Source organism: Doryrhamphus excisus, linkage group LG7 (assembly GCF_037039965.1).
Source record: "Doryrhamphus excisus strain RoL-2023G ecotype Guam linkage group LG7, RoL_Dexc_Guam_v1.1, whole genome shotgun sequence".
NCBI lineage: Eukaryota > Metazoa > Chordata > Actinopteri > Syngnathiformes > Syngnathidae > Doryrhamphus > Doryrhamphus excisus.
Genome location: NC_136363.1, coordinates 18,254,615 through 18,265,966, shown reverse-complemented (window position 1 = coordinate 18,265,966; position 11,352 = coordinate 18,254,615). Strand labels below are relative to the sequence as shown.

The following is an 11,352-nucleotide window of genomic DNA, read 5'->3' as shown; positions in this document are numbered from 1 at the left end:
AAAAAAAACAATATTTCCGATACCGACATCATGTCGGTATCATGTTACCGACATGTAACATGACATCTCCTGTGGTGGAATGAACACGTATTGTATGCAGTATTTTTAATGTCGGTTTTCATTAACAGAAAAAAAATCTGATACCAATATGAACCGATATGGCATTTTATGCTGATATCGGGCCGACAATTATCGGTATCGATAATGATCTTAAATGCCTTGCTGGTATTGTTGAACCTAAGCTATGCATGCTAGCCGTAATTGAGTTACTAATTTTAACCTGTTTACAGTGTTGCCACCAACTTGACTACCTTGTCGCTAAAGCTGGTGACATTCCAAACCCTCTTGACGACATTTTCTTTAAAGCGACTAGCGACAAATGTAGCTGTTTCTGGTATTTGGGGACGTAAATATTGATAGATCCCCAAATGTAAAATAATAACTACATGAGTCATCATATTTGCGTCTATGGATCGTCACAATTTCGCGACTTTGACCCTTGGAGGGTTATAATTATTTTATTTTTATGAAGTGATCAAGTTTATTTGTAGTCCTAAACTCTAAAATCTTTTTTGTCTCTCCTACAAGGTTCTGCTTTTTACCTACAAGGGGTAAGGGGTACAACATAAAATGCAAATAATATGCAAATTAACCAATGACATGACAGCCAATAGCTACTTTTCTCACTGAAGAGTTAGCAACTTGGATCGGCTAAATCAAGCTAGGCTAACCACAATCGAATAATTGAATATGTGTTGACAAAGCTAAGCTTATTGACTCTGTTAAGCTAGTAATAACTAAATGACGCTAAGCGAAGTCATGCTACGTGTGACGTTTCTTATACACTCAAAGCTACACTATGCTAGCAATAACTGCATTTGACTGTTAACTTGTGTTAGCCAAGTAAAGCTAGGCTAACCATAGTCTTTCTACAGTATACAACATAAAATGCAAATAATATGCAAATTAACCAATTACGTCATCATGTGACTTCTAGGACAGCCAATAGCTACTTTTCTCACTGAAGAGTTGGCAACTTGTATCTGCTAAATCAAGCTAGGCTAACCACAATCGAAGAATTAAATATGTATTGACAAAGCTAAGCTTATTGACTCTGTTAAGCTAGTGATAACTAATGACGCTAAGCTAAGTCATGCTACGTGTGACATGTTTCTTATACACTCAAAGCTACACTATGCTAGCAATAACTGCATTTGACTGTTAACTTGTGTTAGCCAAGTAAAGCTAGGCTAACCATAGTCTTTCTACAGTATACAACATAAAATGCAAATAATATGCAAATTAACCAATGACGTCGTCATGTGACTTCCAGGACAGCCAATAGCTACTTTTCTAACTGAAAAGTTGGCAACTTTGACAAATTAAATATGTATTCACAAAGCTAAGCTTATTGACTCTGTTAAGCTAGTAATAACTAAATGACGCTAAGCCATGCTGCGTGTGACATGTTTCTTATACACTCAAAGCTACACTATGCTAGCAATAACTGCATTTGACTGTTAACTTGTGTTAGCCAAGTAAAGCTAGGCTAACTATAGTCAAATTATGAAATGTGTACTACAGTAAGATAGATAGACCAAGATTTAGGGTTACGGTTAAGCTAACAAGCAAGTTACTAGCTAAGCAATGCTAACAATACCCAAACTATTTTTCATATCATGAAATGTTTACGTCAAGTTAAGACCCTTTGGAATGTTATTAAAGCTTCCTTTTTCAAAGTCTCCTTTCCGTGGCCTACCAAATGTCACGCAGCTTATAACTAATTAAAGAATATTTAGAGAAACAGTCGAGCGGATATAAAGCTCGAGGGACACTCGAATAGCATAGCAATCCGCTTACCTCATCTCAGTTGTCAATATCCGAAATGTGGTTCTCTGTCTGAAAAAAGAGAAAGAGAGACAGGAAGTGAAAAACATAAAGTTATTTATCAGGATTGATGCAACAAGAAATAAAGCTCTAAAACATCCTTCAGTAGCTTTCACACTCGGCAGGCTCATGGCTAATAAATATGATACGATGGAAAGAAAGTGGTACAGCCCAGCCCTCAGATTATTGCTTTAATGTTCGCCTTTGACAAAGCACCTGAAATAAACTACAAGTAAGAGCACTTTTAATAAAAGTTTTAAAGGCCACGGATATCAAAGTAAAATTTATAAACTAGCCGGGTGACATTTTGCAGTTTTCGCCCCTAAAACTTGCTCGGCCTACACAGCTCGGCGTGTAATAGCAGTATTTAGCCAGAGAGGGTGCTAGCGAGTCAACATCAGGAGCTACAAATGCATGATTCAAGGTGACATTTTTATAGTTTTCGCCCCTAAAACTAGCTAGCAGTCGACCCACTTGGTTTTTAATAGCAGTATTTAGGCAGAGACGGTGCTAGTGAATAAACGTCAGGAGCTACAAATGCTTGATTCAAACATGCTGGGCGACATTTTTATAGTTTTCGCCACTAAAACGAGAGAGCAATCTACCCAGCTTGGCTTGTAATAGCAGTATTTAGCCAAAGAGGGTGCTAGTGAGTCAACATCAGGAGCTACAAATACTTGATTCAAGGTGACATTTTTATAGTTTTCGCTCCTAAAACTAGCTAGCAGTCGACCCACTTGGTTTTTAATAGCAGTATTTAGCCAGAGACGGTGCTAGTGAATAAACGTCAGGAGCTACAAATGCTTGATTCAAACATGCTGGGCGAAATTTTTATAGTTTTCGCCACTAAAACGAGAGAGCAATCTACCCAGCTTGGCTTGTAATAGCAGTATTTAGCCAAAGAGGGTGCTAGTGAGTCAACATCAGGAGCTACAAATACTTGATTCAAGGTGACATTTTTATAGTTTTCGCTCCTAAAACTAGCTAGCAGTCGACCCACTTGGCTTTTAATAGCAATATTTAGCCAGATAGGTTGCTAGTGAATAAACGCCAGGAGCTACAAATGATTGATTCAAACATGTTGGGTGACATTTTTATAGTTTTCGCCACTAAAACGAGCGAGCAATCTACCCAGCTTGGCTTGTAATAGCAGCATTTAGCCAAAGAGGGTGCTAGTGAGTCAACATCAGGAGCTACAAATACTTTCTTGATTCAAAGGGATTAATGCAGTGCTTCTCAATTATTTTCTGTCATGCCCCCCCAAGGGACAGAAATTTTTTCACGCCCCCCCACCCCTTTTGAAATACCAGAGAAACTGATAATATTTATTAATTTATCTGTACTGTAGAGACTGAAATGGAGGGCATACAAGCATAGTCAAGAGTCAAATTGCATGTTGAGTACTATAAATTTGTATATGTTGGTAGGTCTGCTTTGAAATGAAAGCCTTTCGCCTCTCGCCTCTCACCATCCCCCCCTGAGTGGTAGCTTGCTCTGTGTTATGTCCCTGCAGTGATCCCCTGTGCAATGTGACGTAAACAAAGACTAATAGGAGTGTAAAAGTGACTATAGGGGTGTTATTTCAAGTGTACAGGGCTCTAATAATGTTAAAACCTGTATTTAGAAAGTCATAATAATAATAAGGATTAAAATATTCTATTAATATTCAATAATACTTTGCGGAAATTCACTTATCATAGACGTGCCTGGAACCAATTAACAGCGATAATAACAGTCCCTCGTTTATTGCTAAAATACATATTTCTTAATATTTTTTATAATCAAAGTGTCTCCCTGCATCTTTTCATTTTTCAGTATGCAGCCCTCAGTGGAAGAAGAACCCTTGATATACTGCATGAGTTCATGTTTTAACTTGATTAATTAATAATTTGGAGTGCATGAAAAAGTGAAAAGGTAAACACAGCTGTCTTTGACCACATTTACGATCAAGTATACTCCACAACACGGCAGCAACAGAAACAATGTATTAATACCTTTAAGGTGCTCCTCACCTGCCATGATTGCCTCATAGCATTTTAGCAACATTTTAAAGCGCATGACGAGGTGGATAAATGAGATCAATGAGATATCTGAGTGTTGTTGTTGTGTTGTTAATAAAGTTGTGAAAGGTGAAAGTTGAGCCTCTTCTGGGTCGTTCAGTCTCTATCTCACCCCTCGCAGCAGGCCTTGCTTCAGCCCTTCAATTACAGACTCCAGCTGTGCGTGTGAGCATGTTTGATGTGAGGTCGACAGGGAGGAAGTGTCAGACCGTGCGCCCTTGCCTTCCGACCGACATGAAGCCTCTCTCGCTCAGATGTGCGTCCATGAATAATTCGTCCAAATTAACTTTGAGAAAACAAAGAAGGCCGCCTCTCGAGATCTTCCTTGCTCTCTAGCCTGTAAAATTCCCCCACCTCCCGCTGTCAAGCGATGGCTCTTACCAGATGCTGGCTGCCACCCTCCTCATCCTCCTCCTCGTAGTCGTCCTCAGCGCCGTCGCTCATCTCGCCGGCCTCCACGTCCAGCGCGCCCTCGCCGGCCTCCTCTCCGGAGTTCTCCGCCGCCTCTGACACGGATTCGTCATGCAGCGAGTCGCAGTTATCCTCGTACTTCCTCTGAGCTTCTGAAATGGAGGTTTAAGGACCATAACTAAAGACAGTAATCGTTTTAATCGAAATGATTTTGGATTAATCCCATCTTGAGGCATTTGAAGGACTATAACTAAAGATAGTCATCGTTTTAATCGAAATGATTGTGGATTATTCGCATCTTGAAGCATCTTAAGGACTATAACTAAAGATAGTCATCGTTTTAAACGAAATGATTGTGAATTAATCGCATCTTGAAGCATCTTAAGGACTATAACTAAAGATAGTAATCGTTTTAATCAAAATGATTGTGGATTAATCGCATCTTGACGCATCTTCAGGACTATAACTAAAGATAGTCATCATTTTAATCAAAATGATTGCGGATTAATCGCATCTTGAAGCATCTTAAGGACTATAACTAAAGATAGTAATCATTTTAATCGAAATGATTGTGGATTAATCGCATCTTGAAGCATCTTAAGGACTATAACTAAAGATAGTAATCGTTTTAATCGAAATGATTGTGGATTAATCACATCTTGACGCATCTTCAGGACTATAACTAAAGATAGTCATCGTTTTAATCGAACTGACTGTGGATTAATTGCATCTTGAAGCATCGTAAGGACTATAACTAAAGATAGTAATCGTTTTAATCGAAATGATTCAGGATTATTCGCATCTTGAAGCATCTTAAGGACTATAACTAAAGATAGTCATCGTTTTAATCGAAATGATTGTTGATTAATCGCATCTTGAAGCATCTTAAGGACTATAACTAAAGATAGTAATCGTTTTAATCGAAATGATTGTGGATTAATCACATCTTGAAGCATCTTAAGGACTATAACTAAAGATAGTAATCGTTTTAATCGAAATGATTGTGGATTAATCGCATCTTGAAGCATCTTAAGGACTACAACTAAGAATAATAATCATTTTAATCTAAATGATTGTGGATTAATCTCATCTATACATCACTTCCTCACCGGACTCGACTCGCTGCTGCTTCTCAATCTTCTCCAAACGTCCCAGCAGGGAGTCGATCTTGGTCTTGATCTGCGTCAGCTCCCGTTTGATGATCTGCAGCTGGTCCGTCTTCACTGCTGAGAAACACAGCAATCACACACTTCACATCTATTGCACACACACACAAACACACAACACACTCCTGTCACCCTTAACAACATTCCGTCACATTCCCCAGGGGAACGTCAATCTGGGAACGTCAATCTGGACGAGTGGAAGGTTCGGTTCTGTGCTGTGCGATTTGAGGATTAAGCAATCTTATTACACCCACCATGCAGTGGAGCTTACGCTCACTCGTGTCAAAATATCAACAAACCTACTTATCTTTCCGCTTACAGTCATTGGATTATTTGGCATGACGTCTTTATTTGAAAAGAGACCATGTTCGTGTCAGGTTGTGTACAGACATTTTTTTTAATTTAGGAGCACTTGTGCTCCTAGTGAAAAAGCTAAGCGTACAGCCCTGTAAAAGTTACTATAGGGATGTTATTTCATGTCTACAGGGCTCTAATAATGGTTCATTCATTCATACATTCTCTACCGCTTATCCTCATGAGGGCCACGGGGGTGCTGGAGCCTATCCCAGCTGTCTTCGAGCGAGAGGCGGGTTACACCCTGGACTGGTTGCCAGCCAATCACAGGGCACATATAGACAAACAACCATTCACACTCACATTCATACCTATGGACAATTTGGAGTCACCAGTGTAGTAAATACATCTGCATCTTCTACTTTTGATGATGTGTGTCTTTATTTGAGCAGCCCAGAGAGGGGCTGATGTCATTGCAGCACCCCAATGAATGTGTTGCTCAGATGCAATACAGTATGGGAAAACTTTTTTTTTTAAATTCATATAGGTACATGTTTGTATATTTGAGTGTGAAGTTGCTGTATGATGACTTTAGTGACTGTTATATTGTTATATACAATATTTTTATACACTATACTGTTATATACAATCACAGGGCACATATAGACAAACAACCATTCACACTCACATTCATACCTATGGACAATTTGGAGTCGCTAATTAACCTAGCATGTTTTTGGAATGTGGGAGGAAACCGGAGTACCTGAAGAAAACCCACGCATGCACGGGGAACCCACGGGGAACTCGGGTCTCCTAGCTGTGAGGCCTGTGTGCTAACCGCTCGTTCGCCGTGCAGCCCCCTCTAATAATGGTGAATAATAATAACGGTGCATGTAACTGGTAAGTAAACACATTTAGGGCAACTACTACAACGATATTAACTCTAAACATGTCAAGTCAGCAGCTTTTTACAAAAAACAAGTACCGCAAAGCATGCTGGGAGCTGATATTACTCCCAATACTCGACCCCTGTGCTAAATTGACTGACAAAAACACATGCATGTGTGTGTCAACAGGTGGATAGCAGGTTACACTACTTTTAACTTGGTCGTCATATATTCTGTTTTTTTGAGTTCTAAATAAAAACCACTTCCCCACTATGAGAGGATTCCTAATACAGTGCTCACTTCACACATTTTACCGCCATCTTGGTCGGCTTTTATACGTAAAATAGCCCGCCCCCCCCCAAGAAGATGCTCCGACATGGGCCTCCAATGTGGACTGTAAAGTAATGAGATGCTTTATTTCTCTGGTGCTGCAGGGAAACAAACCCTCTGACAAAAACAGCTGAGGAGCAAACATGTAATTGACGTTGACAGCAATAAGATCCTGTGAGGTCGGCAAAGAGGACAGATAAATGGCGGTAAACAAACCCGATTAGAGTTTCCGCAGCTGGCGGAAAAGAGAACTTTAACAGATGCTGTGCTTTTGTTTCCTTGCATAGCCTAGATAGGCCTGGAAAAAAGTCAAAAGTTAAACCCAGAAATGTTTCTATTACAAGGATTGATGTGATGTCATGTGACTTATTGCTCGACTGATTCCCTTTTTTTTTCCCCCTGGACCTCATCCTCTATTTGGGGCCTGGAGAGTAAGTCATTCGTCACAATGTTGACAGGGTCAAATGCACAAAAATAAAAAACATACAGATTGCACTTGATTCATTGTCTGGGCTGGTGTTTTTTTTTTTTTGGTCGCCTCGAAAACCAAAACATCGTAATAAAGCAAGCTGCAAGCTATGATAACGTCGAGCGAGACGGGCAACAATGAAACAAAACGCTGTGGCCAATTATGTTCCAACTGACCCAGACCCAGTGGCACGTTAATTACTTTAGAACAGGCGCGTCCAAATAGAAGAAAATACAAGGATGTGGGGAAACAAAATGGCGGCACTCGTCACGGTCCATGTGACGTGCACCCACTAACCGAGTCACAAACGGTTGTCATCCGTAGCCTGACGCAGCCCCGCCCGCACACAACAAAAGTTCCTCCTGCACTAAAAGTGCTACATCATGTCTGCATGCACCAAAATCCGTCCTGAAGCGGAACTCCGAACACAGGAAGTCCAACACACGACTGACATGCTTGTTGTGGACGCGTCAGTGGAGCTGATGGCCATTTTAGTATTTTAGTATTTCACTGATACTGTCCGACATCTATTTTTACGTTTTCCGATCCTCCCACTCCATTCCTCTTGGTAATGGTAATGGTTTTATTTCATTTGAACATGCATCAGATTACAATTGAATGCATCACATAATCAGTTCACAGTTCCACATGTCCAAAAGGAGTAGGAAGAAGCAAAGCTGATTAAATCCTACCCCTCCATTTGGTACTTTTACAATCAGTAACTGTTAAATTTGTTCACATCCTGCTTTCCTAATGTACTTAATTTTTTTTTTTTTTATCACGTACCGAAGTACGAGGTGATATGAGCATACAATGACATTACGTGTACCATAGTAAGTGTCAATATAGTGATATGTATAGCACATCATGACTGGTTCAAGACTCTTCATCCTTGTATTTAGCAAACATCAACTGCTTGTATTGTTTCTTGAATTGGCTCATCGTTGTGCATTGTTTGAGGGTCTTACTCAATCCATTCCATAGTTTGATTCCACATACTGAAATGCTATGGCTTTTTAACGTAGTCCTAGCATATAAGTGTTTCAAATGTACTTCTTCCCTGAGATCATATTTCTCCTCTCTTGTAGAGAAGTATTGGATGACATTTTTAGCTAATTGGTTATTTTTAGCCTTATTAATTATTTTAACTGTTTGATGATGAACTATATCAGCAAGTTGAAGTATTAGTGATTTTTAGAAATAAGGAGTTAGTATGTTCTCTGTAGGCGGCATTATGAATTATCCTTACTGGCCTTTTTTTGCAGTACATTTAGCGAGTGAAGATTGCTTTTATAGTTATTATTAGCCCATATTTCCACACAATAAGTAAGATATGGTAGAACCAGAGAGCAATAAAGAGTGTGGAGTGATTTCTGATTGAGAACAAATTTTGTTTTGTTCAATATTGAAATATTTCTGGCCACCTTATGTTGTATATTTGTAATATGAGTTTTCCAGCTCATATTTTCATCTACTGTGATCCCCAGAAATGTATTTTCCTTCACCCTTTCAATGTCTACACCATCTATTTGTATTTGCTGGTGTGTGTCCTTTTCCTTGATTTTAGTTTTACTGAGGTTCTACTAGAATTATTCTCAATAAAATGTATTTTTGGGTGTCTGGAATTTGGTTTGGAAAAATTGCCTGGCTTTCCCTAGGTTTCAGTTTTTATCTCTTTTGGAAGTCATTCATAACAAACTACTGAACTGCTTTCATTCCAATGTGGCTTTAATCATGTTCTGAAAACAAGCTGCCACCTATAAATGGCCCCCAGGGCCACACTTTGGACACCACTACTTTAGTGCTTCATGATGCATTGACAGTTAATCAGAGCCACACGGATGCCAGTAGCCGCTCGACTGGATTATATTTGTATTTGCGCTTCGGTGTGTCGCTCTTTTGCGGCGCAGGGAGACGCTGGAGTGCATTAAATAGCTTTTGAAAAAAAAAAAAGCGGCACAGCTGAATCACGCCGACCGCTTTTCTCTCTGAGAGACAACGTTTGGAGATTTGCATTGAGCCGTCAGCTTTTCCAAAAGGACAAAATTCCATTAGCGCGATTAAGCGTTTTGCAAATTGTCAAAAAAAAAAAAAAAAAAGCAGCCCTGACAAAGAAGAAAGCGCCTCGCATTGTACGCACGTTTGATGCCGGCTGAAGAAGAGGAGGACGTGGGAGGTCTGGAGGACGACGACGAGGAAGAAGAGGACGTTTTGATAGGGAAGGATGTCTTCCCTCGGCGGGAGGAAGGAGCCAGCACCCTGGAACGCTTCAGGGGGATCACGGCTCTTGGAGGGGGTGCCACTCGGCCGTGGTAGTCAAAAAGCCTCCAGGAGAAAGACACAGAACAAACTACAATGTAACGCTTCACCTGAAATGGTCACACAGATAATGGTCTATAAGGGCATGCTTAGATGGGTTTGACCAGGTCCAATATCAGTGATCTCTCACTCTGTACATAGACACATGAGTCCCAAGACGTCTGTCCATCTAGCATCGATTGAAAGCACACAAATATCTGATATTTCGGTGAAAAAAACCCAAAACAATCGAAGTCCAGCACTCAATGTTGCGATTGTACAAACCTTCTCACGTGGGAACCTCTTAAAAATGCACGTGAAGATGGCGGTGTTGTGTTATTTGTATATCTTAAGATGGCTATGTCTGCCTGTCGCCTTTCGGGGCAAACTGTCCAACAGTCGCTTAGCAACAGTCAGGATTTGCATCTTTCTGCATGGAGAGAAGTTGTTTCCAAATCAGATATGAGAAAACGCTGGTCTCAGATCTTCTATATGACAGGAAGGGCTTTGCTGTTTTTAGGAATGTGGACTGAAAAAGAAAACGCTCGTCAAAGTTGTGCCACTTTGAAGAACCAACTGCAAAAACACGATATATGTCGACGGTTTTTAAGGAATCTGCTTCAAAGATACTAGTCAACAGCATTTTGTGATTTACTGCAAAAATACTCGCCAGAGATTCTCCATAAGGAGGAACCTGCTTCAAAACGCTCCTCGAAGATCCTCTATATAACAGAAGCACTCTACTCTCACTCAGTAGTCAAAGATCCTCTGTGTGAAAGGGATGCTTTTGTTTCTTTAAGGACCTTTTTAAGAATCTACCTCGTCTCAGTTCTTTTGCTGTTTTTTTAAATCCTGCAAAAATGCTCGGCAAATTCTTACTATGACAGGAGTGTTCCACTGTTTATAAGATCCTCTATATGACAGGAGATCTGTGCTGTTTTTAAGAATCTACTTGCAAGTTAAAGATACTCTGTAGGACAGCAGTATTTTGTGTTTTTAAGGGTGATGAAAGATGACTGCTGTTTTTGGGAATCTGCTTCAAAAATAGTTTAATATCCTTTATATGACAGTAGTGCTGTGCTATTTTTGGGAATCTGTTGTAAAAAAAACAGTCAGACTCTTTAAACGACAGGGGCGCTGTGCTATTTTTAGGAATCTGCTGTAAAAACATCCAAAGATCCTTTAAATGACAGGAGTGCTGTGCTATTTTTGGGAATCTGCTGTAAAAAACAGCCAAAGATCCTTTAAATGACAGAAGCGCTTTGCTATTTTTTAGGAATCTGCTCTATAAAACAGCCAAATATCTTTTAAATGACAGGAGTGATGGGCTATTTTTAGGAATCTGCTGCCAAAGATCCTTTAAATAACAGGAACATAGTGCTATTTTTAGGAATCTGCTGTATAAAACAGCCAAAGATCCTTTAAATGACAGGAGTGCTGTGCTATTTTTGAGGAATGTGTTGTAAAAAACAGCCAAAGATCCATTAAATGACAGAAGCACTGTGTTTTTTAAAGAATCTGCTGTAAAAACATCCAAAGATCCTTTAAAT

The 11,352-nt window shown here is 39.8% G+C and overlaps 1 protein-coding gene across 4 annotated transcripts in view; it reads right to left on the bottom strand.

Annotated features, from left to right (window-relative positions):
• The window catches only part of ralylb (RALY RNA binding protein like b), a 73,443-nt gene that overhangs the window by 2,044 nt on the left and 60,047 nt on the right, over positions 1 to 11,352 (bottom strand). For 3 of the 4 annotated variants that reach the window (XM_058059845.2, XM_058059846.2, XM_078792285.1), the window contains 4 exons: positions 9,645 to 9,829; positions 5,468 to 5,584; positions 4,329 to 4,510; positions 1,861 to 1,899 (listed from right to left, as the gene is read on the bottom strand). In XM_058059845.2, the coding sequence (XP_057915828.2) occupies positions 1,867 to 1,899; positions 4,329 to 4,510; positions 5,468 to 5,584; positions 9,645 to 9,829 (517 nt within the window). In that variant the 3' untranslated portion in view covers positions 1,861 to 1,866. The remainder of the gene's footprint in view (positions 1 to 1,860; positions 1,900 to 4,328; positions 4,511 to 5,467; positions 5,585 to 9,644; positions 9,830 to 11,352) is intronic. The other variant, XM_058059844.2, reaches the window with a different exon arrangement.